Source organism: Amaranthus tricolor, chromosome 2, assembly GCF_026212465.1.
Source record: "Amaranthus tricolor cultivar Red isolate AtriRed21 chromosome 2, ASM2621246v1, whole genome shotgun sequence".
Classification (NCBI taxonomy): domain Eukaryota; kingdom Viridiplantae; phylum Streptophyta; class Magnoliopsida; order Caryophyllales; family Amaranthaceae; genus Amaranthus; species Amaranthus tricolor.
The window spans coordinates 2407914-2435176 of NC_080048.1; the positions used below are offsets into that span (position 1 = coordinate 2407914).

Consider the following 27263-nt stretch of genomic DNA (forward strand, 5'->3'; position numbering starts at 1 on the left):
AATTTATATGGAGAGAAACCACCGGCCCGCCTATGTTATTATGCCCTATCTTCCTTTGCTTCTTCCTTGTAGGATCTCCTCAACAAAAAAAAATAAAAAATAAAAAATAAAAAATAAAATAAAATAAAATTATTGTTCACATCTTCATATATTTTAAATTCTGATGACTTCAATTTTATATTAAATTTTAAAGAGTTAATTTTAAATCAAATTGATTTTGAGTAATTTTTTTGACTTTAAATTGTACGTGTTTGTTTAAACTAATAAGAACAAACGGATAAGATGTCTATATAACAATCCATTGCAAATGGAAATAATTTGGCCGTACGATTGATAACGATGTTAATCAATTAATTTTGTTTCTTTATCAATAATTTCTAAATTAGGTTGCATTGAGATTGGTGTTAACAAATTCATCGGGACATGTCCCCCGGGATACGAGTATGATTTATCCGCTATCACTTCCCTCGGATCTTGTTTTTGTGCAGAATGTTAGGGTGATGATTATGACCATTAGTCCATAACCTTATTTTTATTTTTGGTCATAACTCATAGTCTTTCTTTAATTTCATTCATACATTTATCTCACTTTTTCATAAAATATGTTATTAAGTCTCATCGAATTTGCAATATTTGTATTTTGAATTTGAGAGCTTTTTATAGCAAATATTGCAAATTCAACGATACGGAGAGAATTTATTCCTTTTACTCCCTTTTCTTGATTTTCACTTATTTGTACTTGAAACTATTTCTTTAGGTCTAAGGGAACTTAGTGGACAAGCTGGGTGTATAAAGTACTTTTTCATCGATTCGAAGTACATAAATACTTGTCTCTCTCATTTATTTTGCATCATTTGAGTAAAAATGCTATTGTATAATAATTCAAATAATGTTAAATGAATAGAACAAAAAGAGTAAAATAATATACTTCGTATAGTAGTGTCAACGAGCTGGTTTTTGCTTTGATTATTTAATTAAAAATAATTATTTTTAAACTTTATGTTGATATCTGATCTCTAAAATAATTCTGATAAAATTATTTGTAAATTTTACTGTAGGTAAAAATTTGTTAGTTAAAATTTGTAGAATACGTCAATGCATACTACATAATAAGCATTTGTAGTGATTATTAGGAGAAGGTCTTAGTAAATAACGGTGATTTATAAAGTTAATAAATCACTCTTATGTGCTAAGATTTGATAGCACAAGAATTTTGTAATTCTAATTTACTTTTTATAATTTTATTTATTTTATTATTATTATTTTTGTCTTTTTATGGTAATTTACAATAACGATTGTTGATTAGGAATTACTTTATTGGATTATTGGTAAATAGAAATCCAAACCTATGATTTGACTTTGACACAAAAAATAACAAAAGAATTAAAACTAGGTATTGATCAATTAAGTTACACGCAAAACTGAAAAAACAAACCAATTCCAAAAACTTAACTAATTAGAGATGTTAATTTGAGTCAATATGTCAAATTCTGATTTGTTGTTTAGAATCGATTTAAATTTGAACCTTGTATTTAAATTGGTTTTTTACATAATATTGTAAATTCATTTTAAAGTCGAATTTGATTACAAAATCGAATAAATATTGAATTATCGGATTTGTTTAAAACATCTTGAGTATCGGGTAGCTAAGAAAAGACAATGTTATAAAAAGGGGCAAACGAAAATCAAAATCATAACATTACTTTAAAAAAATAATACGTAATTCAACTAAAATAAAATCTATGTGGTCATCATTATTCTATCTTTTGATTGCAATAAAATATTTGTAATTTATGCTTTGCTGAATGAAGTTGCTGCTTATTCCCTAACAATTCCTTATGTTTATTCCATTTTTTGTCGCAGACAATTCCACAATAAACACATACATAATAGTAAAATTGTCCTAATTTGCATTATGATGTGACATTTTCTATACAAATTTTGTTAATGGTATTTTTAAGCAAATGTTTGCTTGTTCACATGATTGTACTTTAATGCTTGGTTTTTGCCGATATTCTATCCAATTTTTGTCTTTTTATATAATTTTGATTAGTTAACGGTAAAAATATTCTAATGACAATTAAAGAAACATAAAAAGTATCTAAATTATATGTATGGACTTCTCTCACTATGATATGTTGTTCTCATACAAGTCTTGCTTAAAATTATACGGATGACCTTTTAAAAATTTTTTTAAAAATTTTGGAACAAAAAAAGTATTTTCAGGCAACAAAAAAATATTACATAATATGATATTTGTTGTAAAGTAACTCACATATGATTTTACTTTGAAAAATTACAAAAAAGATGACAAACATAGAAGTTTCATATATATGAGTGCAACTATTCCTCCTATTATCAATAGGTTTTAGGATGGAAGCTCATCGAATTTTATATAGTCGCTATCTCTTTGTGTAAGTTTTATTGTGAAAAATTAGCCTCACATGTAAAAAAGAGTTAGAAAATAACCCATATGTATTTCACATAAAAGAATTAAGGAGTGGTTGATTAATATATACATTTGACGGTCCAAGGCTAAACAATGACCTCTAGAAATATTTCATTCTTGTTCATTTTAATGTATGACTTTACTTTTACTACTATGTTTCATAAATATTTCATTTCATTTCAATTACATTTATTTGAGTTTGATTTAATTCCATTTAATATAATTCAATTACAGGGTGTGTTTAGTAAATAACTTTTAAGTTGATTTTTTAATTGGCTTTTGAGTTTTAATTGATCAAAAAGTCAAAAAAGTATTTAGTAAATGACTTTTAAACTAACTTGGTTGGCTTTTTTCATTAGTTTTTGACTTATTAACCCACTTTTTCCTCTAATCAACAACCAACAATTAATATATAATTTTACCAAATATCTCCTTAAACATATAATTTATTCAGCTATCGCCAACAATAAAAAGTCAAAACTTTAAACTTTTAATTAATCAAATAAATCAACTAAAAAACCTAACAATTAACAATCATTTACTAAACATTGTTAATGGTGTGGAAGGAAATAATGAAGGGTAATTTTTTATGAGTTGATAGCCAAAAGGGTTACCAAACTTCTAAGAAATTGTCCAATTAACATAACCTTATAAGATTAGAATCACTTTTGAAAAGCTAAACAAAGACCTCTAGAAAAGTGATGTGATAATCCAAGAATAAAAGACAAATCTTTAGGCAAAGTAAGTTAATGCAATAGCTAAAGCGTCAAAGAGCACTTAGAGAATAAAGAATAAATTGTAGCATAGTAATTTGATGTCAATATGACCGACCGAGCAATAGCCAATAGGATTTTAAAATTTTGGTGCAAATCAATTATATATTGCTAGCCAATAGGTTAACTTTTGTACGATATTTGAAACAAAAATTGACGTGAGAATTAATAGCCAGCTAAAAATATATAATAATTTTTTTATTTGATTTATTATATATATTCTAAAAATTATGGTATGAAAATAAATGATTAAATTAAAATATATGTAATATAAGTTATAATTTGAATATCTTACATAGAGTATTTAAAATCACCTCTGATAAGAGTATAAAATAAAACATCTTAAATCATAATATAACGAACGTCAATAATTACAACTCACACATGAATAGTTATAATACAAAATTACAAATAGTTATATGATTTAGGGATACCATCGTTTTAAAGCTTCCCAAATGTTCATATTATTAAGCTCAACAACAAAAACTCCATTTATATATCTGTCAATTCGCAACCTCAAACATGCATAAGCATTTTCAAATTACATATAAATATATAATATGACTCCGTATTATTATAATTCCTATATTTTGACTTATAATTAAAACTAAAACCTACTGCTTATTTTCTTAATCTTAAGCTATCATATGATAAATAAAAATTACAGTTCAATCCATTATAAATAAAGACAATGACATTTATTCATTTCCCACCACGAAGTCCATTCAATAACTGTTTAGGACTTAGGATGCCTTAAGGCCCATAACCCATAACCGAAGCACTATGGCCTAGGCAACATTTCTATGAAAAAGAGTTGCATATATTCGCCCATTTCTACTAGATGAACTAGAAAATTTTATAAAAATTTAAAAAATGTAAACGCGAGTCAAAGTTAATTCTTCAATTGTTGTATAACTAATTATAGATAAATAAAAAGTAAATTATACAGATAAACAAAATAAGTAGTATATATGACAATGCTATCGTAGATTCGTAGCAAAAAAATTATAAGGAGTATTTGTTTGTTTTTCTCAATAAAACTTTACTTGAGTTTTTGACCATATTTTCTCTTATTCGATATTATTAATGGAAAATAGCTATCTAATCTGAGATTTGAAACAAGACAGTTGTTTTTGAAAATTAAAATTTTCTACAACTTGATTTAAGATTTATTTTTGAAAAAAACACTTACTCATATGTCGCATTTAAGATTATAGCATTATGTAATGCTATGTGAGAGGTTTAAAAGTAAATATTGCAAAATTAATGGTTTGAGTAGGTATTTTTTAATTGCCCATGTAATCTCATTTTTTTCGTCTACATACAATAACTTAAAACTCTTCATAATACTCCCTCAATTTCTTTTTTTTTTTAAGTATAGGCTGAAGATTCTCAACTGGTATTGAAGAAAAGAATTCTTCTAACTTGTAGGATGTGAAAATCAAATTTTTATCCTAAAGATAAAAGGAAAACTCCATTAACCCCTCTCAGTCTCATTAAAATAGCATTAATTTTTCCAAGTTTTTATTAACATATTTGATGAATACAACAGAAAATAAATGGGTGGAATAAATCATTGTCGGAAAGAGGTGTTAGGAGGAACGTGAGTAAAGGCAATCTAGGCAAGATGCAAAAGATTAGGCAGGCTTGGGTGTGGTAGTTGAGAAACAATCAGGGTTGAGTGGTGTTTGCTAGTTCAAAAGAAGTGTGGAACATTGATAAGGTTGAAACGGGTGATATTCGAGTTGTAGATTAGGCAATAGAATTATCTAAGTCCCACGAAGGAAAGAATTGATAATAGAAGGGGATGCCAAAGAAGATTTTTAAATGTGCTCTCACAAGGGTAGCTCCATTTCAATTTATTTCTATTTTCTGAGTGTAATCATGTAGACAATGCACTTCACTGTCTTACCCAATGAGCCATTTCATGTACCAAAGACGAGGAGTGGTTTAATGGTGGTCCATTGTAGATCTCACATTGTGCTAATTCTCACATTGTAGCTCCATCAAAGACATAATTAACAATGATAAAAGAGAATAAATACATACACATGAAACTATTTAACTCGGTATTTGTCACATAATATTACCGTCTTCCATTCGTGTGGACACGGGACACTCGTAGGCTTGAGCCCACAAACCTACAGGTCAAGAGCGTTGACTTACACATACACTTGATGAGGATCATTGTCTCCCTAAACCATATGGTAGTAGGAGGATTACCTCACCTAATATATATACAAGACAACAATTATCGATGTGAAATCTTATCTCACATATAAAGTATTTTCAACAAATAGTGCTATTTCAAATGGTAGAGAGAACATAAAGCAACAAACTTCTTTTACCTCTATAAGCTATAACACTACAATTATGCTAACTTCTAAATTTTATTAGAGAAAAATATAACTTCAAAGAACATAAAGCAACAAACTTCTTTTATCTCTATAAACTATAACACTACGACTCTCCTAACTTCTAAATTTTATTAGAGAAAAATATAACCTTTTAAGTTTTACTACATTATAAACTGAAATCCTAACAGATCATTATCACAAGCCCCGCTTTATTTTAAAAATACAGGCTCAATAGCCCATTAGAGGCCCATTAATTTTACACTAAACAACATCATCTCACTGTAATTAACCTTACAAACCAGGGGTGAAATTGGAAGCAAAAGAGCATTCTTGATCGAACAAGTGACATGAGTTCATGACTAGATCACTTGTCTTCTATTCAAATTACGAAATTCTCCCCTCTCTAACACTACAAGTCTACGATTTGATTAATGATAATTAATAATCTTAACAAAATTCCATTACATACCCTATAGGCTATAGGCTATTACTATTTCGGTCACGCTATTCAACCAAAGAGTATCTGATCATCATGATAATCAGACATCAATCAGACCTGAAACATTACACGGCTGACATTTAAGCTCACAATCAGTCTCCATCATATTATCCTGCACCTTCACCACATCTTCATCACTCCCTTCTTCTCTAACCCTCTTTAAACCAATTGGTACCCCAAAAATCATAGGACTCTCACTTCCGCTACCCTCACCGGCTGTGACCGTCACCGCACACTCAACATCCATATGTGGCAACAAATTCAACGCCTGTTTTATACAATTACTGCTACTACTTGTAGCTGTAATATTTCCTTGAGATGTAGCAAAATTCGTCATCAATGCAAATATATTGTTACATAATGACTTCATATTCTTTAATTCTCTGTTTAGCTCCATATTTTGTCTTTTTAATCTCGAGTATTCGTCCATTAAATCTTCCTTCGTATTGCTGTTGATACAATTATCGACGGCGTTGTTACTGTAAATTGTCGTCGGAATTCCTAATGGTGGTGAATTTGATATTACCTGTTCCTCACATGAATCTCCCCGAGAAATCTGCCGTTGTTGCGCTTCCGGTGTCGCCGGTGCTGCAATCGCTGCTGTTTTACGCCGTTGGATTTCACAGAGGAGCTGTTTTTCCCCTCGTCGAAACGATTCGTTTGCGAACTCCCATCTATCCGGAACTACCTTCCGAAAGCCCTAAAAAATGCAAAAATTTAACGAAAAAGCTCAATTACTTTTATTGAACAATGAAGATTCAATTCAATAATGAACTTGATCATGATATTTATTGCTTACATAAGTATTAAGCTGACGAACAAAGGACGAGAAGTTATTGTGTTTGAAATAGCGGGGAAGTAAATCGCGAGCGAAAACTGTAGTATTCCAAACGATGAAAGTAGATCCATCATCATTCCATGAGATTACATCGTTAATTGTAGGATCCTCAACTAATTGATAAGTTTTCGTTAAAAATGGCGTCGGAACTGACCGTTGAGACTCACCTCCGGCAACATTTTCTTCTCTGGACGGTGAAATCATCGCCGGAGGGCAGGAAAGAATCGGAAATTTTCTTCTCCAGTAATGTAATTGTGAAAATTAAAGAATCAGAGAATATAGCATAAAGTTTTTGAAAGTAAAGAGAGAGAAATTTGACCTGAAATGGAAGGATGTAGAAAAAAACGAAGATCTGAAAATGGAAATTGATTTAAAAAGAACCAAAACTTTGAGAAGAAGAGGAAAGAGAATATAAAGATATTGCTAAGCAAGGAAAGGAGAAGTTGCGCTACTTCTTTCCAGAAACTTCCTTTGATTTGTTTTTTTTTTAAATATCGAATCGGAAAATTTTAGGCTCGGTCAGCTTAAATAACCACTCTATTTTAGGCTCAAAACATTTTATGATGCTTGTCGTGGAGTAAATTTGAAATTAAGGGAGAATTGAATTTTCTATGGATTAAAATAAATCGGTAAAGTCATAAAATCAAAATTTATTTAATTTTTTTTTACAATTTATCTTAATCCCTCCTATTCTTCCTATTAGTTTCATTTATTAATGGATTAATATTCACTTATCTGTCTTAATATATATTTTATTCTCAATCTATAAGTTAAAATATAATCGAGCGAGATCTTTTTCGATTCGTCTCAAAGGATTATTAATATTAAATTTTTATAATTTTTTAATTAAACATAATTAGAGATATTAAGAGTTAAAATATTACCTTAACAAAAGTAAAAAAGTAAATGATATGAGACTGATAAATTAAATATAAGAAAGTATAATTAAATATAAGTAAAAAATTCTAAATAAATATTCTTACTACATATCACTGTTTAAAGCAATGTCAAAAATATAAACAAACTAATATAGAAAAAGAAATGGATGAATCATTCATTTACTTTGAAGGTAAATATAGTTTTCCTAGTGGGATTGAGAGGCAAAATCCCTTCCAAAAATTTATTAGGTACTTTTACACTTTTTCCTTAATAAAATAAGCAAACACATTTTTTTTGAGGAACTTTCTGGACACAGAAAACTCTTCGGCGACATCCTCTTTTATAAGTATGGGTTGCCCATCTTCCTTTCCTGCATGGATCCTGATTATAGTTTATATGATCAAGATCTACGAGGTTTAATGATGATGATGACCTACATTTTTTTTAGTTCTCATCTATAGTACTCTCTCTGTCTTATTTAAGCATCAATTGTTATTTTGGTTCATCTCATTTATTGCATTATTTTTGTTTTTGAACAACAATTTACTAGTTTCTTTGATCACATTCATACATTTTGAATCTCTTTAGTTTCATGCATACAATTTATTCTCACTTTTCATTTATTGTCAAGTTCTTAAAAACCCCATAATTTTTTTTGCTTTAAATCTATTACACAGAAAAAATAAATTAACTAATATTTTCATATCATCATATTATTTTTTATCTTCTTATTAAATACTATCTTTTCACCACATTTACTCACATAGTCGCATTACATATCTTTACTACATTTATACTACCTTCGTTTCAATTTACTTGCAACATTAGAAGTATATACACTATTCACTTAGCTTCCTTAATCTGTGATTAATTTTAATCTATTAGTTAAAATATAGTCAAGTGGAATCTTGTTTGATTCGTCTCGGTGTAAAGATTATTAATATCAAGTTTTAATAATGTTTTATTATACATAATTAAAGATATTAAGAATAGAATTAGTGCATTGATCTACATAAAAAATCCTAATGTTGCAACTAAAAGGAACAGAGGAAGTACTTGACACAATTTGTTTGGAATAAAGAAAGGATTGTAGATTTTTTTTTGAATTTCCAATTAAAAAATGTTTGTAGTGTGTACGTGTTAATTAATACATGGATGAGCGTATTAAAGAGGCCCACAAAAAGATATTTTCATCTTCTAGAAAAATATTCCACTGATTTTAAATTGATAGGATAAAATAGGAATGTGCTAGAAGATGTAGATCTAGAACCTACTTTCTATATCAGTCAATAGTGTCATATAACTCTATCCGTTAAAGTTACTTTTATTTGTCAGTTAATTTATTTTATTTTTATTATTATTATTATTTATTTATACTATAAATTTTGGTTAAATTAACTTTGTTTATTTTTATTTTAATATTTTAATAATGTTATGTTTTCATCTTTTATTAACTTTATTTTAATATTTTTATATTGTTTATGTCTTCATATGTTTTTTATTAACTATATAAAATATTTTTAATATGCAATCCACATATTTTTTTCACCCACTTTTAAAAATATGTTTATAAGTTTTTGGATTTTGTTTTTCCTCCATCAAATTTATTATTCAATAAAATAATATATCCGTCATTTAAAAGATTCTATTTTTAAATTTATATGAATATTTCTTGTGAAAACTTCTTTAAGCAATGAGAGAGTAACATAAATATTAAGAAATTAAAAATATATTAGGTTAAATTAATAGAGTATTTTAAATTAATATAAAAAATATAGAGTAAAAAATCATATCCAAAAATAAAACTTAAATTTATCAAAACATACTAAAATATAAATAATAAGGGAAATTTATTTTGAGATAAATAGATAATAATTTGGCATCATCGATGAGTACTAGAGTTGGAGAAACTTTTTATTTGGAGCTTTTGTTTTCTACTTTTTCTACTACAATAAAAAAAAAACACTGTTAGTATTTTGGATCATGACATTGATAGCAACAAAGGTGATGTGAATGAATTGGAAAGGTTTCATGTCTGCCTAAAAATATCTCTTCAAGTTTTTCTCAATCAAAAAATTCAATTAAATTATTTTATTGATAACTTTATTATAATTCAGGGTCGAGATTCTATTTGAAAATATTTTTGTGCATATAAGATTGAATAGTAGGACTGATGAATTTACAAATAATTTAAATTAAATAACACCAGGCCAGAACATAATTATTCATTTTAAAGACTTTATATTTTGAGAATTAAAATTTATTTGACTTGAATAAAATGGAAAAAATTATAATTATTAGTATAAAAGTCCATACCGATCAAGAACTTTACTTATTAAAAAAAATATTATATGTCCTATATATACAAAGATCCGGAATAAAAACTTAAATGGGAGCTCATGGTCCTCTTGGAGAGATCCTACAAAAATGTTTATGAGATTCTACAAAGGAACAAAACAAGGAACCGATCAAAAGTGAGGATGGAAACACACTAAAATATACTTATTATTATCCGATTAACAAAATGAATTTTATTATTCTAGCGCTATATATTAAGTGGTTTTTATTTAAAGTGAAATTTAAGGTTGAATGTCACTATAACATAATTTGCTTCTAATGAGATATATTTAGGGATATTTAATTTAAATGTCACTATTTAAATTTTTAATAGTATATATATTAGATTTAGTGACATTTATTAGACTTTTTAGCAGTATAATACAAAATCATACTAATAAGCTTTTCGCGACATAGTATCTAGTGACATTTCTCATAAATGTCACTATAGACTGATACTATAGTAATAATTACATATGTCACTAAAGGCCAAATAAAGTGTCATAAAATCACTTTATTGTGGAACTTAAAATTAAAACTAACAATTATCACACAAAAAATATAAATCAGTGGCATTTTTTTAATGTCACTAAATTTAATGTCGCAAAAAGTTAAATATGTTGTAGTGTGTACGCAATATTAGCCTTATATAGTTAGTGATCAAACTAACAAATTATAAAATTATTTTGACATAATATTAGTAGCTAACATCAAATGCAACTTTATATTAATAACAAGTTCGCATTGAGATTCATTTCTTTGACATAGTAAATTTTTTTGCATAGAGTATTTATTAGTGTAATATTTTTATTTTTTCAACTTATTCATGAACTTGATTTATACAAATGCAATACGATGTTAATAATTTAGTCTGATATAATAAAAATGATGAAAATAGAATTTTTATATTATTTGTTAGTCAAAACTGCAGTCTTAAAAAAGGTATTAAATGTAAAATTATTTTAATTTTTTATAAAATGAAATATACTATTTTTAAATATTTAATGATGACATCAACATATTAAATTATTGAATTGGAAATTTTTTTGAGATGAGTGTGAACTATGATTTTTTTTAAGTGGATGATGTAAGCAAATTTTATTTAAGCAATACTTATTGTAATTGTAATTACAATATATCTTTTCATCTTATATGAGATTGTAAATGGTTACTTTAAAGTTATAATTGATTATTTTAAAGTTGTAAGTAATCACTTTAAGATTATAAAAAGGAAAAATTATCCTGAATAATACGATCTTTCACTGATTTCCCTACAATAATACGAACTTTCAATTAACCTTGAGTAATATGAAGTTTAATCTCATTTTTCCGCTAGTATACCTTACCGGTTTGTGATCGGTTGAATAGGTGAAATGTGACTGTTTGAATCAGAACTTCATCCCTTCCATTTTTGCAGATTCTTTTTACTTCTTTTCTTACTTATACTTCCATTTTTTTACTTCTATCAATTTCTTCTACCTCTTTCTAATTTCTTGCTTTGTTCTTCCATTTTTTTACTTCTTCTAATTACTTCTCATTCTTTCTCCTTTTCATTTTCAAAGGTAAAATAATTTAATGTTGAAGATGTATTTTCCTTCATCATCATCTCAATCTAGAACATCAACTGCAAAAAAATTTCTTTATGTAAACATGGTGTTATTGCTAAATTACAAGTTGCCAAAAAACAAATAAGAGTTGGTGAGAGGTTTTATGGATATACATTTTGGCCCGTAAGTATTCATTCTTCTAAAGCTTTATTTTTTTTATGGAAATTTTTATTTTTTTCAATTAGGGTTTCATGATTTGGTTTGATATGTAGGTACAAGATTGTAAATTTTTTAAGTGGGAGAAAGATGTAGAGTATTCATGTGAAATTTCAGCTTGTTTGGAAGAAGAGAAAACTATGTTGATTGATAAAATAAGGAAATTGAAGGCCAAGAATGAAAAATTGAAGGAAAGTGAACTATTTTGAAATTGGAAGTTGTTAAACATGTAAATGCACAACAAGCATTAATTTTTGTACTTGTTACGTCTTGGGTTTTCTTTGGATTGTTCTTATTTATGTAAAGTTAGGTATAAGAATTTGATCATGTAATGGAACTTCATTTCAATCTAATGAAAAATGGAAACAAGGTTTCTTCTTATCAAGATTTTTAGCTTCAATCATATACATGTTATAGCCAAAATGTTACCATTACATACATAGATAAGCATAAATTACATCTACAACTACTAAATTGTTTTCCAAAACGCAAAATGCTTGAACAATGTTCTAAGCCATAAATTACACCATAATAATCAAAATGACACTAAGTCTTGCAGCATTAATTCTTCTTTTATCGATGCTTGGGTTGATACTATTTCAGGAGGGTTCTTCTTTGGCTTTCCCCTTTGAGCAATAGTTACACCACTCCTTCGGCTTGCACTTCCGGTCTTACCCCCTCTACTCCCTTCTCCTATTCTAATTATCCTATTGCCTTTGCCTAAAGAACAAGGTTGTGCAGACATGTTGTGATGGGATAACTTTGGTTTAGTGGTTACTACATCAACAATCTTTTTTGGTCTTCCTCTACTTCTCTTCAATGGAGGTGGTTGCTCAACTGCTTTATCCTTCTCCGGACACTTCCTTTTGTTATGTCCAACCTTATTGCAAATGCCATATGTCATTTGAAGGTCATGTCTTGAGAGCTTCCCTGGTTTTTAGGATCTTCATGCGGACTCTTGACTCTGTTTTTCCGTGGTCTACCAGGACCAATCTTTATTGGAGGAGAATCAATAGGTTTGTCAATTTTTGGCCAATGTCTCTCCCCAACGCAAGGATTGATGTTTCCTTCATAGGCTCTCTAATAAGTCTCTTTAGCATAGCACTTATCAACGTAAGACTCAATCTCTTTATGCAAGTAAAAAATGGATGCAACACCATATTTGTACTTTTGGACATAACAAACCCTTCCACTTTATCAATGCCTCTTCCTTTTTACTAGCCCTCCTCTCATTAGCATTGATCTTATTTCTTCAAGCATATCTAATAAGTGATGTGATCTTGCATTCATAATGTAGTTGAAAGTTTCGGCCATATTGCTCAAAATAACATCACACTTTCCTTCTAGTTTGACAAAAGACCTACAAAACAATTGTGGACCACATTTCTTGAAGGCATCAACAACAACCGGATTTACATTCTCCATCTCATTAATTGCTTCCTCAAAATCTGCCAAGTTGTATGCTTTAACACATCTCCAAAACATTAATTTCATCTCTTCCCCTTTGAATGACTTGTTCCAATTTGCGTAGATGTGCCTAGCACAATGCTGATGTTCTGCTTTTGGAAGCTCAAGTTGGACAGCCCTCAAAATGCTCTGTACAATAGGTAAGTGTATTAAATGTGCATAAATAATTAGGAATAACATTCTAAATTGACAGTAGCCACATCTACCAAATTTTTAAGCTTTTGAAAAAGAAAAGCTAAATCAGATTCAATACCATTTAGTAGCCATATAAACAGTAGCCATATAATCAGATTCAATACCCATATGTTTACTGAAGTATACTGAAGTAAACAATAGCCATATAATCAGCTAAATCAGATTCTATATGTTTACTGAAGTATACTACCAGTTTGTGCTTTCTTTTGACAAAAGTGATTCATTCACACTATTATAAATTAACATGATAGAATTTGCACCTAACAATTCAGTTCACCTTCATGCAACCATATGACAGTAGCCATATAACAGTAAATTGAAGTATACTGAAGTACACTACCATAATATCATTAATATCAGTATATTCCAGTATATTCTAGTACATAATGTGCTAAGTGTGCATAATCCAATGCATAATGTGCTAAGTGTGCATAATACAGTATATTCCAGTACATAATGTGCTAAATGCATAAATAATAAAAGGTGAGTGCGTTTACCTGGTGTTCATCTGAAATAACTATCCATTCTTTTCTATCATCATGAGGTACGCATTTTTTCAATTTAGAAATGAACCATTGCCATGACTCATTGTTTTCTCCCTCAACAACAGCCTAAGCCAATGGATACATTTGTTCATTAGGGTCTCTCCCAACTGTACTTAATAGCAGTTCTCCCAAGAATGTTTTTAGAAAACAACCACTAATGCATAATATTTTCTTACACCTACCTACCCAACCATCTTTGACCCCTTCAAAGCAAACAAAGAGTCTCTGAAATGTGGGTGGATTTGTGCTTACATCAGTAACAACACCAAAGTGGCTATTAGGGTTACTTTGTTCTAAAACCCCGACATAGCTCATGCGCTTAAGATAATGTTGTTTCATGGATCCATGTAACCTCTTATGTGCAACATACTTAATCTTGTAAGCAAATCCCCTACTAATGATCATTTGAAATTGTTTCCTAACAATATCAACTAGTTCTGCAGAAGGAATGTGTGGCATTGACTTGAATAAATCAAGTAACTGATAACTGATCTGCACACCAAGAAGCTTTGAATTGAAAATTTGAATCCATATTTCTTTGACAAGTGTGTACATCATTAACTTTCTTGACAACAAAGGAAGCTCGTGTTTTATCCCAACTAGCATAGAGCTTGAAGGGACAACCTTCAATACATCTTATACCAAGCTTATTCAATCTAGCCTTGCCACTCAAACAAAACTTCACATTTCTTCCCTAATGAACTGCATATTTCATTACCTCCTTAAATTCAACTGGGATGCCAAAAACTTGTCCAACAATCCATTTGAACCTCCTAAAATCAGTCCTACCATGAACTACAGTAGCATCATCAACTTCATCATCACTGTTATCATATTCAGAGAACACCTCAGTTTTATTACACTCACCTTCCTCATCATGTGATAACTCATGATCAACATCTTGACTTTGGATAAGCTCTTCTGATATCTCATCCTCACCTTCCTCATCAAGTGATAACTCATAATCAACATCTTGTGAATCATCCTCCTCAGATCCATCTTCTTCACTTACCTTAACACTATTACCAAGCTTTAGCTCATCTTCAGAAAATCATGTTGAAGTTGGTTAAATTTAGATTCAGTGACTAGATCTGATTTTGAAGATAAGTTTGTGGTGTGAATAGGTTTGTACTGGTTTCCCACTTCAACAAATATGTCACTTTGGGGTGGGTTGTTTGGTTTTATATTGATGTTGTGGGGACTAGAGCTTTCACTAAGGGAATCTTTTGCCTTAGATGCTCTCTTGGGGGTTAACTTTTTTCTATTCACAACAGTATACCAAACTTTACTGCTTTTACTAATATTTTTCGATATTTCTAGAATCAACTTCGCATCATCCTTATCATTAATTACATATACAGATAATGCTCTATTTTCAACAGCAATCTTAGACATTTCCCCCATACAAATATCATCAGTAAGCCTTTTTAATCCTTCCTCAAAGCTTAAAGCATTAGTTAGATGATACCAAAGAGAAAACTCATAATCTACCCCAAAATCTTCCTTTACAGTTCCTTTTAACTCAAAAAAGACAACTTATCTGGGTCTAAAGAGATGGTTTTACACATCCCACAAAGATACTCTAACCCCACAACTCCATTTTTAAATACCCCATCATACCAAAACTTCAATGTAGTTGAATCACTAAGATTAGCCTAAAACCAAGCAAAAAAACAAAATTAAATCCATGTTTAAATGAAAACGAATTTGAACAAGTAACAGTGTAAAGAAACCGAAATTGAACAAGTAAATCAACAAATGGAAAATATTGTCTATTTTAAAACCCTAATTTTTCCGAGTAAACAAAATTTAGGGATAAATAATGCAAGTGAGAAGAATAAACTAACCATCGTATGCGGTTATGTAGCTTGATTAAGCTTGAGTATTGTTGTCTTCTTCAATTGCTGTCTTCGAAGCTTGGGGCAATGATTTCCTGAGTTAATGGTGTAGAGCATGAAGGAGAGAGAAGAAGCAAGTTTTGGGAGTAGTGAGTTCATTCAATAAATCAGTAAAGACTAAAGAATAATTAATTTTCTCAAAAAAAAATAATAAACACCTCCAATTAGCCGGTTATAGGTAAAAAAGGATATTCACGGAAAAAAGAGATTAAACTTCGTATTATTCAAGGTTAATTAAAAGTTCGTGTTATTGTAGGGAAATTAGTGAAAGGTCGTATTATTCAGGGTAATTTTTCCTTATAAAAATTCATTTTAAGGTTGTAATTGGTCATTTTAAGATTGTAAGTAATAAATTTTTTTTTCTTTCAAAAAAAAATTATTACTTACAATCTTAAAATGACCAATTATAACCTTAAAGTGGATTTTTATAATCTTAAAGTAATTACTTACAACTTCAAAATAATCAATTATAATTTTAAAGTAACCATTTACAATCTCATATAAATTGAAAAGATATATTATAATTACAATTACAAGCTTAAATACTTATTGTAGTTATAATTATAATATATCTTTTCATATGAAAAGATATATTATAATTAAAAGTATATATTGAATTAGCCTAATGGAAATGTATATGAGAATTTGTAATAATATATAATTTGTAATTTTGTACATTAGAACAATTCACAATTGGTTATCTACTGTTCTACATCACACAAATCTTATCCTGTGAATGAATAAATGATCAATATATTATAATAATCATCAGAAGTTAAAAATAAAAAATGTAAATATCCTATGCATTATTACAAAGGTGCATTTTTTTGGTGCAAAATATTATTACTAAGAATATAATAGTACTCCTAATTAATTGCTCCTTTTATAAAAGTAACAAAGATATTTTTCTTCTTGCTGAAGTATAGAAAAATATCTGACAGTGGTTCTTGACTTGCTGTGTCTTTACAAGATATTTGTATCTAACGTTGATTTTGTATACCAAAAATGATATGTGGAATGAAAATTGAAATATATTCAAAGTGTTTTTACTAAAAGGGTTATTACTTATTAGTTACTCTTTTAACCATAAAATATAAAAATATCTAATCAAAGTGTTTTTACTAAAAACATATTAGAAAGTTTTATCGAATATTAATTAGATCGGTGCTACACTGCGAATTTGAGAGATATTTTTCAAAATGAAAATAAATAAAAGGATTAGGAGTTCCAAGCATTGAGAAAATGATAATTAAAATTATTTAAGATGGTTTGGCTTGATCAAAGACGGGATATTAACAAACCGATAAGAAAGATAAAAGTTGAATTTCAAGGGACTTGAAAAGAGGGCACATTACACCAAAGATGGCCTTGAGAGCACGAGTGGAAAGAGATAAAAAGGACTTTGAATTACATGTTAGAAAAATCAAAATGAATAGAAAAGAAAATCTATGCGGACGACCATTGAAAATGTAACATCCGCTTTTTAAAATAAAAATAATAATAATAATTAATAATAATAATAAATAAAATAGTAATAATAAATCTATAAAAACAAATTTCAGAAATTTAAAAAAAAATAATAATAACTCCCCATTAATAAATAACTTCCCACTTCTCCCTCTAAATCCTATAACTAACCTCATTTACCCACTATAAATTAAACCAATTACCCTTAGTCCATTCACAGTATTACTCACACTTCCTTTTTCTCCTACAAACTACTTCCTCCATCTTCCAATTGCTTAAAATTTAATCAAGAAAAGGCACGATTTTGATATTAAAGGTATGAATTTCATCTATTTGTTAGAAATTTTTTTTATTCAAAACCCAAAAAAATTTATGCTATTAAGTGAAAAACACCCATCTTTTATTTGAAAAATGGAAAAAAAAAAATTATGACCTTAATTTTCCGGTGATACGGCGGTCACCGGGATACCACCGACGTGCGACGGCGGCTACCGCCGGCCGACACCGTGTTCCTTCTCCCTCTTTCTCTCTCTCTCTCCCTTTCTCCCCCTCTCTCTTCTTTCCCCTGTTTCTTTCCGTGGGTATTGGTAACCAGTACCAAATTTTCTAAGTTTTCTAAAGCACCTTTACTTTTATTATTTGAACTTTGTCCTTTTCTTTTAAAACTATTACTACTAATCTTTAAAATTTTAACTACATTTTAAAATTTGTCATTTTAAATAAATTATAAAATATAAATCGAGAGTCTTTTAATTTATTTATTTCGATTGGGTTGATCGGGGTATTAATTTGAGATATATTATTTTATCGTGTAGACAGCGAATTCGTAGACAAAGATTATTAGGAGCGTACGTTTGTCTAGGATCGCGTGACAAGGTAATTCTCAATATCCATCTAATTAGGACTATCCCATTAATATTATATGCTAAATGATAATTAATGTGTTTAAATAGAATGCATGATTTTATATGACATTATTTTGTATGATATTATATTTTATATATTCTCAAATTATATCTACTATTATTTTTGTCAAACTTGAATTTATAATTACTACTTTGATAAAATTTATATGTTATTTGATAACGAAATTAGATACGGTTTAATTTGAAAGAGAAATACTTATAATATTATTATTTGGATGAAAGTTATATCATTATGTTAATAATGATTTTGAATGCGATTGAATTTGAGAGAAAAATATTATGATATTAATATTGCAATTGAATATTCTTGAGATATATTTTTCTTGGGAAAACCTCTGATCATAAAATAAAATGTATAATGTATGTTTGATTATATGTTTGTGTACACGCGACTAATTATTAAAATATATTAAATCACGTAAAGTGTAACACGAGGGAAATGAAGCTCTTATATTTGTTGTGATCCAAGTATAAGGGTGATGAACAGGTTGTCTTGTTTGGTTAGTATTGCTGCCGACAGGTATTATTATTTCTGATACTTGATACGATGTTTGGTCTTCCTTCTATTTGTTGTAATCCAAGTAGAAGGGGTATGCACATTAGGGTTCCCTGAGACTACTCTGCTGGCCTTGAATTAATTGGGGTGACGACCTCTTGATGAAGTAGGTATAGGGGTAAAGCCTCGGCCTATTGGCGTTCTCGTTCCCTCAAATTAAAATTTGATTATGTGTTTGTCATTATTAAGTATCAAATTAATAGATTGGTTTATGTGATATTATATATATTGTTTTCACAAATTGTTTTTTTTAAACTCAGCTATATATTATTTTCTAAAATTATTTCAATTTGATTATATTTTATTTTCTTAAATCATTTTCAAACTTAATCGTTTTATGGGATGGAGTTAGAATTACTCAATTTCCTGATTTTGGGAGTTTTTTCCTTGTTTTTCTTGCATTCTTATGTTGCAGGTTATTGATTGCGTGAGGATCACCTAGAAACATAGCTTTTATTAGAGTCGTATTCAGTTTAAATTTTACCTTAAGTTGTTTTAATTTTATATGGACATAGATATTTTTCTTATGTTGTAAGACCCTTTGTTGGATTTAAAGTTATTAAGTTATTTCTTAGTCGTTAAACCTTACATTTATTTTATTAGAAATAGATGTGGCAGTAACACTTCCATGAGTAGGTTTTGGCTTATATTTTTCATTAAAGGTGTTTTCATTATAGTCAAACTCAATCTTTTAGGATCAACACTTTGACATCTAGTTATTCAAAAGTAATAGGCTAGCTAGTAGCTATTCAAACTTTTTAACAAAAAATTGATCTAACTCATAAATTATTTTAACTCACGAATTATGTTGTCTTAAAAGACTTATATTAGGCCCTCATTCAATATTCATGTCCGATGTCCCCCATTAATTTTTTGTTAATTGCCATATTAAAATTTTCTTTTGTTTAGTAATGAAAAGGTTCTACTCCATTAATAATGTCTCATATGGAATTTGCATTAACAATTCTAAATATTTTAAATTATTTATGATCAAAAATTATAAAAATTAAATTAAAGTTAATGTTAATAATTAAAATTTACATAGCAACGAAGTAAAAAAAAAAGATTTGACTTGATTATATTAATTTTAAGTTATAAATTTTAAAATAAAATACAATTTAAAAATAAATGATGAATAATAAAATCAAATATGACAATAACAATGAAATTAGAAAATATTAATTTTTTTGAATTAAGGGAAAATAAAGAAAATCTATATTGTAAAATAAAAGAGTTACGAGGCCAAATTCACTACTAAACGAAAATTTGGCATTGGCTAGGTGCATGGTGGGCTCAATTTTTTTTTTTTTTTCTTTTTGGCCTCTAAAATTATACCCGTGTCCATATCAAAAAAATTTATATACATGTGTGATAAGAATAAGTTTGACATTTCTCGAATTTACTACATATCATATTATTTGGAATAAATTTTATTAATATCTTCAAATTAAATAATTCGATTCGGAGTTTAATCGAACTTGATTTAATTGGAAGAATACTTGGACTTAAACCTTACTATTGACTTAATGCAACATAAACCCGAACTAAGTTTGATTCAAAACTGATTTCATCTTGATTTGGTATTGATTCAATATAGAACATCACTCCATTTGATCCGTAACTGAAACGTGAATCAACAAAAATTAAACCTTGCAAATTCTAATTTGACAAAATCTGATTTAATTCTTGATTACTGCATTATTTAATCTCTTAAACAAGCAAAAAAAACTTTACTTCTATTTGATATTCTCATTTTCCATTTTAGACAATTTTATTTGTTCTTTTCTCAAAAAATCTCTCTATCTATATTTTATTTTTCGAGTACAATTAGTCTTAGTTACCCTAATTTAAATATTATTGATGCTTATAATTAATTTGATCATAGTTATGATATACTCCATTTACTATTTATTTATCTAGATATTAATATGACTCTTTTCCATAAGTTTTGACACTTTCTCATCTCATATCCTCATCCTTAGCTTCTAATCCCATAACATCTAAGTTCCACCATATATAAAAAAAAAAAAAAAAAAAAAAAAAAAAAAAAAAGTGCTACTAAAAAATACTTCCACCCTTTATAAATATTATTACTATACCCCCAAATTCAATTCATCATATCATTTTCTTATGTTATTAGAGAGAGAAAGAATATTACCAAAGAAAAAAAAAACACTTTTTAAAATATCATCAACTTCACTTATCATTCACCGGAAAATCATTTTCCGGCGCGAGATGGACTATCTGAAAATATTTTCAAAATGTAACGACGAAAAGGACGATGATAAATATAATAATAGTAGTAGCAGCAGTAGTAGCAATAACAATAATAGTAATAATGGTGATTTGATGAAATGGACAAACCAAAGGCATTCGGATTTCTTGAGAGTAATGGAAAAAAGATTTGTGCGCAATATGTTGAAGAACATCAACCAAAACACTAGAAACAATCATAATATTGTACACCATACAAATTCCAGGCTTGACCGTTTTGTCCCTGATATTTCTGAGTCTACTCTTGATTCAGGTAATTTTTTCAATTATACTATTTACTTTTAATTTAATTATTATTATAATTTTCTTTTAATATATCCAATTGATTTGAATATTAATTTTCATATATATATATATATATATTTATGATAAATTATATTTATTTTATATTTATCATAAAATATATTTTGCTTAACCATAATGATGTTAAATATTGTTGATGTTAAAAATAAAAAGATAAATGTGAATATCATGTGTTATAAAAAATAACGCATTTAGTGTATCATCTATCATACTCAGACTATTATCCCTCTAATAAGAAATATGAGTAGGATTTGAGAAGTAACGAAGGACGTTAAGTCGTTAATATATACCTATAAAAAAGATGGCAAAGAGTTCTTCGACTCTAGAAAAATCCTCAAAAAAGTTGCTTTTTATAGGTACCCGCAAACCTACATCTTATATCAATCATAAAGTTGACCCTAAACAATAATTAACAAATAAATCTAAAAAAATATATAAATAAAAGTACAAACTAGACAAAGAAAAAATGATATATGAAAAGAATTTGGTATATGATTATATAAAAAATGTAGATATGATGATTTGTGGTTTTTAATTTCATGACCATAATCACATTTACAGTCCGTTTGGTTAGTCGTATTAAATAGTAGTAATGAGAATGATTTATAGTATAAAGTTTCATCAAAAGTTTCATATTATTCCTATGGTAATGAAGCTTTGATCTCAAAAAAAATTTTGTTTACAAATTTTCATTACCACCTAGTACCACCTCTCCCAATGGTAATGCATTAAAATTAATTTTATGAAGAAAATGAAATGATTGAAGTTAAACAAGCATGACCATCAAGATGACAAAGAGATTTTTCTACCAAAATTACACTAATTTTTCATTCTTGCACGGCTAGGCTATTTATGGCAATTCCACGGCTAAGATATTTTGATTTTGAAATAAATATTGATTTAGAATTATGGATAATTCTTTTCATTCAAGAGAGAAAGAAAATTAAATTAGTATTTTTATTAATTTAAAGAATTAAATATCTGTCATAGGAATTATTAATAGACTTTAGGTCCTTTCCGACCAAATAATTTTTTTTTTCTTTCTGCATACTTGATCCCATTTATTCCATGTTGATGTACCATTAAGATAATTTATTTTTTTAACTTCATTTTATTTAGAGTATAGTTCTAATTTATATATATATATATATATATATATATATATATATATATATATATATATATATATATATATATATATTTTCTACGGATTTATATATGAGCGGGATATAATGACGATACTTATGTTCTCTTTTGTTTCATATTTCCTTTTTAATATTATTTTCTGTAATTCTTTCATTAACATATTTTGTCTTATTTGATAAATAACAATCAATAAAAAAAAATTACTCATTGTAGGCTTGTAGCTAATCAATGGGACATAAGGGTACTATCAATTATTTTTTAGTTGTGCACTATATTATTAAACAAAAAGGGATCTAATTAATACTAATAATTTTGTGTATTTTCAATTGCACTATGTTCACTTTTTTAAAAAATATTATACAAATTAATTATTAGTGGAAATATAAACAAACAGACATTAATTCCGTGTATTTGTCACATTCATTCATAATCTATACCAAATTTATAAAAAGAATTCATTAAAACACATATTCTCATTGTAAATTAAGATATTTATATATTTATATATAATTATATATATATATATATATATATAAACGTACAAAAATTAAATATTTTATAAATTATATTACCTTTTAGATTCAATATATGTATGTGAAATGGGTGAACGGATAGAACATATAGTGGAATGGGTCGTCTTTGATCCTCAAAAGTGATCGACATAGAAGATGCTTTAATTTGTAGATATTTGTAGTATGATAATCTTGACTTTTTATATAATTAAAGAAAAAATGTCGATAAAATGAATGAAATTTGGGATGAGTTATAATAATATCTTCATGCTTTTGTTGAATGCAGCTCAAAATTGGTCGGATCGAGTTAGAGGGAGTAGCAACAGCCAAAAAGAAAGGCTAGTGATTCGTCCTCATAAAATATCACATGATCAGGTTTGTTTCATTTTCTATTTATCCCTATTATGGAATCATTTAATATAGAAGTATTATGAGAATCATAAAAAAATTAACAAAAATGTATATTTATTGATACTATTTTATTATTTAAATATTTTTTTTTTTGAGGATATATTATAATATCACTACCGAGAAGAAAGAAAAGATAATTAATCCTTTTGTAATGAAAATCGAACTCTTATTACAAAAATTAATAGATAATTAAGTACTTGATTTGCCTTTAAAAACTGAAATTTTGTAAATATAAATTTGTTATTAAAGTTAAGTTGAATTAAAATTCAGTAACTTAACTAAATAATTAATAGATAATTTTAAATTGATCAGATTATAACAAAATATTAGCAACGCCTTATTTTTATTTAAAATTAATTGCAATTTTATTTTTAATTACAAAATAGGTTGACGAAAGAGGTAGATTAGGTAGAATCGAATCAAAATATTTCTTAAAAAGATACTTAATCTTCAACTGAGATAAGTTTGACTCTCAAAAATAATTTGAAGTTAACTCTACATGACAACATAAAATAATGCAGGTATAATTATTTTACGTATATTTAAACATCAACAAATATTTTGTTGGTATTTCCCATTGCTATTTTTTTTTCTACAATCAACAAATAATATACTCTAATTTCTGGACCTTCTTACATCCTTTAAAAGTTTTTTGTCAAACTATTATAATAAGGTAAATTTAAAGATATTATTGTAAACATAAGTTAAGAGTAATTTCTAAAATTAACGTTTTTTCTATCTAGTTTTAAAATATATAGAAAATGATGTGGATAACGGGAAAGATATTTATAGGATTAAAGTAGGACCCATTTTGAAGTGATAATGATCTTTTTTTTAAAAAAAGTGGGGGCCCTTTACAACAATGATCTTAATGTGTGGACATATATAATATTCAATCCTTGTGTTTATTTGTTTTTATCGGTTGCACTATATGGAAGCTAATCTATAGAGCTTCATAATGTTAATATTTGGTAAAATAATTAATTGATAGTTAATCAATTTAGTATAATTTAATAGCGGAGTGGTTAAACCGTTAAATACTAGTATTTAATTAGTTGAAATTGTATGTTATGAATTAGCTAATGATAATGAAGATTTATAATTTATATCTTCGTTATTTTTTTTTAATTTTCGTTATATAATGTAGCAAGTTGCAAGCATTTCTTTTTTTTTTTTAGGTTCTTACTGATAAGAATATTTGTTTAGAGTAAATTTCACATAGGTGGTCTGAAGTTTAGTTTAATTTCACATAAGCGTCCTGAGATTTTCATAATTACAAAGAAGTGATCTCTAATTTCAAACTTTGTGAAAATATTTTTATTAGCCAAAATAATACTTAATAATTAATATTTTTGTTTTTTCTTATGTTAAATATGGGTTTCATACTCAAAATTTTTAAACTTTTATCTTGTAAAATTAAAATGAATGACATTTTATTTTATTTTATGTTTAATTGATATAATAACTAAATATTGACGTTTAATATATACTTTGTTTTAAGTTTATTATTTATTATTAAGAAATCTAACAGATTTAGTTACTCCTTCCATTTCTTAATGTTCTTTCCGTTTAGAATATTCTACTTTAGAATGGGAAATTTGATTAAGATTTTTAAGATATATATAGATGATAAAATATATTCATATGAGATCTCGTTAGATTTTTAATATATACTCCTTTTATTATATATTTTTTATAATTTTTTATGGTGCGTATTTGAAGATATTAAGGCTTAAAATTTACTTTGCAAATTGTGCAAAAAGTAAACGGGAAGAACATTATGTTAAAAATTAAAAATTTACATTTGTTAGATTTCTTAAAAATTAAAAATTGTGCAAAAAGTAAACGGGAAGAACGTTATGTTAAATTTATTAGATTTCTTAATAATAAATAAATAAAATTAAAACAAAATAGAAAATAACATGTAATTCATTTTAATTTTAGAAGAAAAAAGGTTAAAAAATTTGAGTATGAAACCAATATTTAACATAAGAAAAAAATAAAAATATTAATTATTAAATATTATTTTTTGCTAATAAAAATATTTTCACAAAAATTTAAACTTACACCTATATGAAATTAAACTAAATCTCAAATCACCAATATAAAAAATTTACTTATTTTTTTATTATAATATGTCATGTCACTATTAATAATAATACTTCATAAGAGAATAAATAAAGTAATATATATGACAAAATAACATGTATGGTATTCCACAGGTGGTCCCACACTTAGAGAACAAAGCAAGTGATAAGGGTGAATTAAACCACAAGTGATGTGAAAATCCACAACCTACCGGAATGCCCAATGATGTTGCTTCTTTGACCTCTTTATCCGAAAATGAATTTGTTTGGCAAACGATTGTTGGTTGAAAGAGTTGGTTAAAGTTGTTGGCTCGTCAAGCCAACAGAAAGTATTGGCTGATAAATCAGTTCTTTAAGCCGACTTTTAAAAAGATGTTTGATAATAATAATAATTTGTTAGTTGTTGACTTTTATTAAAGAAAACTAGGTCAAAAAACCAAAACCAAACCTCAACGAAACTCTTTGAATTGTTTGAACAACTAAAAATCAACCAAAGCCAATAAAAACAATCTAATTATCCTACATAACATATATGTTTTTTTTACTGTGCTGACAAATGATGTATCAGCTCTTGTCTTGCATGAGACCGTATCACCATAAGACGGATCCATATAATAGTCCATTTCTTCAATTGATTACTTAATATCATAAGTAATCGTTTTAAGATTATGAGTAAATCAGTAATTACTCCAAGACTATAAAAAGTGATTAATATATTAAAATTATAAGTGATCACTTTATAAAGTGATCATTTTAAGACAAAAAATGTATATTGGGTCAGCCCAATAAAGATGGTCTCACTGTAAGACCGTCTCATTTAAGAATTAGTGATGATCAGCTAGTCTCTTGAGAGACCATCTCTTTAAGAGACATATCTCAAGTCCAGCCTATTAAAGATTAATGTCTATTTATCGTATCTTTAATACCTACTCACATTATCCTTAATGCTTACTTACCGTATTCTTAATGCCTAATTTTAATATTTTAAAAAATATATAATAGACCGAGCCAATTAGAGATGGTCTCTCAAAAAGACTGTCTCTCACAAGAATTTGTGGTATGTTATTGCATAAATAAAATTTTCACTTTTTAAAAAAAATATTATACATCGAGATGAATTTAATATTATACATCGAGATGAATTTAATATAATTCCGTATAGATATTTTAACTACTTTTATATCAATGAAAAATCTTCTTTTAAATTTTTTTTTCATATATCAAATATTCCAAACGCTAACTAACAATATGAAACTAATTACTAGTAATTACTTTTAAGTATGATTAGAAACTTAGATAATCTGAATTTGGGTCCATGATTATTAGAATCCTTTATATTTTGTGTCCATTCTCTCTATTGTATCTATCTTCTAAAAATAAATACTTTTAGAGATATATTCCTATTTAATTAAAATAACTTTTTAAAATTAAAGATATGAAATAAGTTTTGGGATTAGAATTTAAAATATATTAAGAAAATAATAAATAAAATATCTTTAAATAGATTTGAAATTGATTTATACTTTTATTCATCCAGATTGGGAGTATTTATAGCAAAAACTCTTTCAATGTTCATGCACT

General features: G+C 27.3%; 2 protein-coding genes and 1 long non-coding RNA gene across 3 annotated transcripts; 1 reads left to right on the top strand and 2 right to left on the bottom strand.

Annotated features, from left to right (window-relative positions):
- Window positions 1–5766: 5766 nt before the first annotated feature.
- LOC130806700 (heat stress transcription factor B-2b-like) lies at window positions 5767–7412 on the bottom strand. The gene is made up of 2 exons (XM_057671877.1): window positions 6878–7412; window positions 5767–6778 (listed from the first exon to the last, which is right to left on the bottom strand). The coding sequence occupies exons 1-2, from the start codon at window positions 7118–7120 to the stop codon at window positions 6119–6121; spliced, it is 903 nt and encodes a 300-aa protein (XP_057527860.1). The 5' UTR covers window positions 7121–7412; the 3' UTR covers window positions 5767–6118.
- Window positions 7413–12261: 4849 nt separating this feature from the next.
- LOC130805952 (uncharacterized) lies at window positions 12262–16212 on the bottom strand. The gene is made up of 3 exons (XR_009040245.1): window positions 15950–16212; window positions 14055–15757; window positions 12262–13491 (listed from the first exon to the last, which is right to left on the bottom strand). It is a non-coding gene; the product is annotated as an uncharacterized LOC130805952 (long non-coding RNA).
- A 4836-nt stretch (window positions 16213–21048) lies between these two features.
- On the top strand, window positions 21049–26239 carry LOC130805961 (uncharacterized). Its single transcript, XM_057670824.1, has 3 exons — window positions 21049–21476; window positions 23471–23559; window positions 25818–26239. The coding sequence occupies exons 1-3, from the start codon at window positions 21080–21082 to the stop codon at window positions 25872–25874; spliced, it is 543 nt and encodes a 180-aa protein (XP_057526807.1). The 5' UTR covers window positions 21049–21079; the 3' UTR covers window positions 25875–26239.
- The last annotated feature ends 1024 nt before the right edge of the window (window positions 26240–27263 follow it).

What these genes read in the sequence shown, in the direction of transcription:
- LOC130806700 (XM_057671877.1), bottom strand. Translation starts at nt 7,120, where the DNA reads ATGATTTCACCGTCCAGAGAAGAAAATGTTGCCGGAGGTGAGTCTCAA. An exon ending in TTCGTCAGCTTAATACTTAT is followed by an intron (nt 6,779 to 6,877) that starts GTAAGCAATAAA and finishes TGCATTTTTTAG; the next exon opens with GGCTTTCGGAAGGTAGTTCC.
- LOC130805961 (XM_057670824.1), top strand. Translation starts at nt 21,080, where the DNA reads ATGTTATTAGAGAGAGAAAGAATATTACCAAAGAAAAAAAAAACACTT. An exon ending in TGAGTCTACTCTTGATTCAG is followed by an intron (nt 21,477 to 23,470) that starts GTAATTTTTTCA and finishes TGTTGAATGCAG; the next exon opens with CTCAAAATTGGTCGGATCGA. An exon ending in ATAAAATATCACATGATCAG is followed by an intron (nt 23,560 to 25,817) that starts GTTTGTTTCATT and finishes GGTATTCCACAG; the next exon opens with GTGGTCCCACACTTAGAGAA.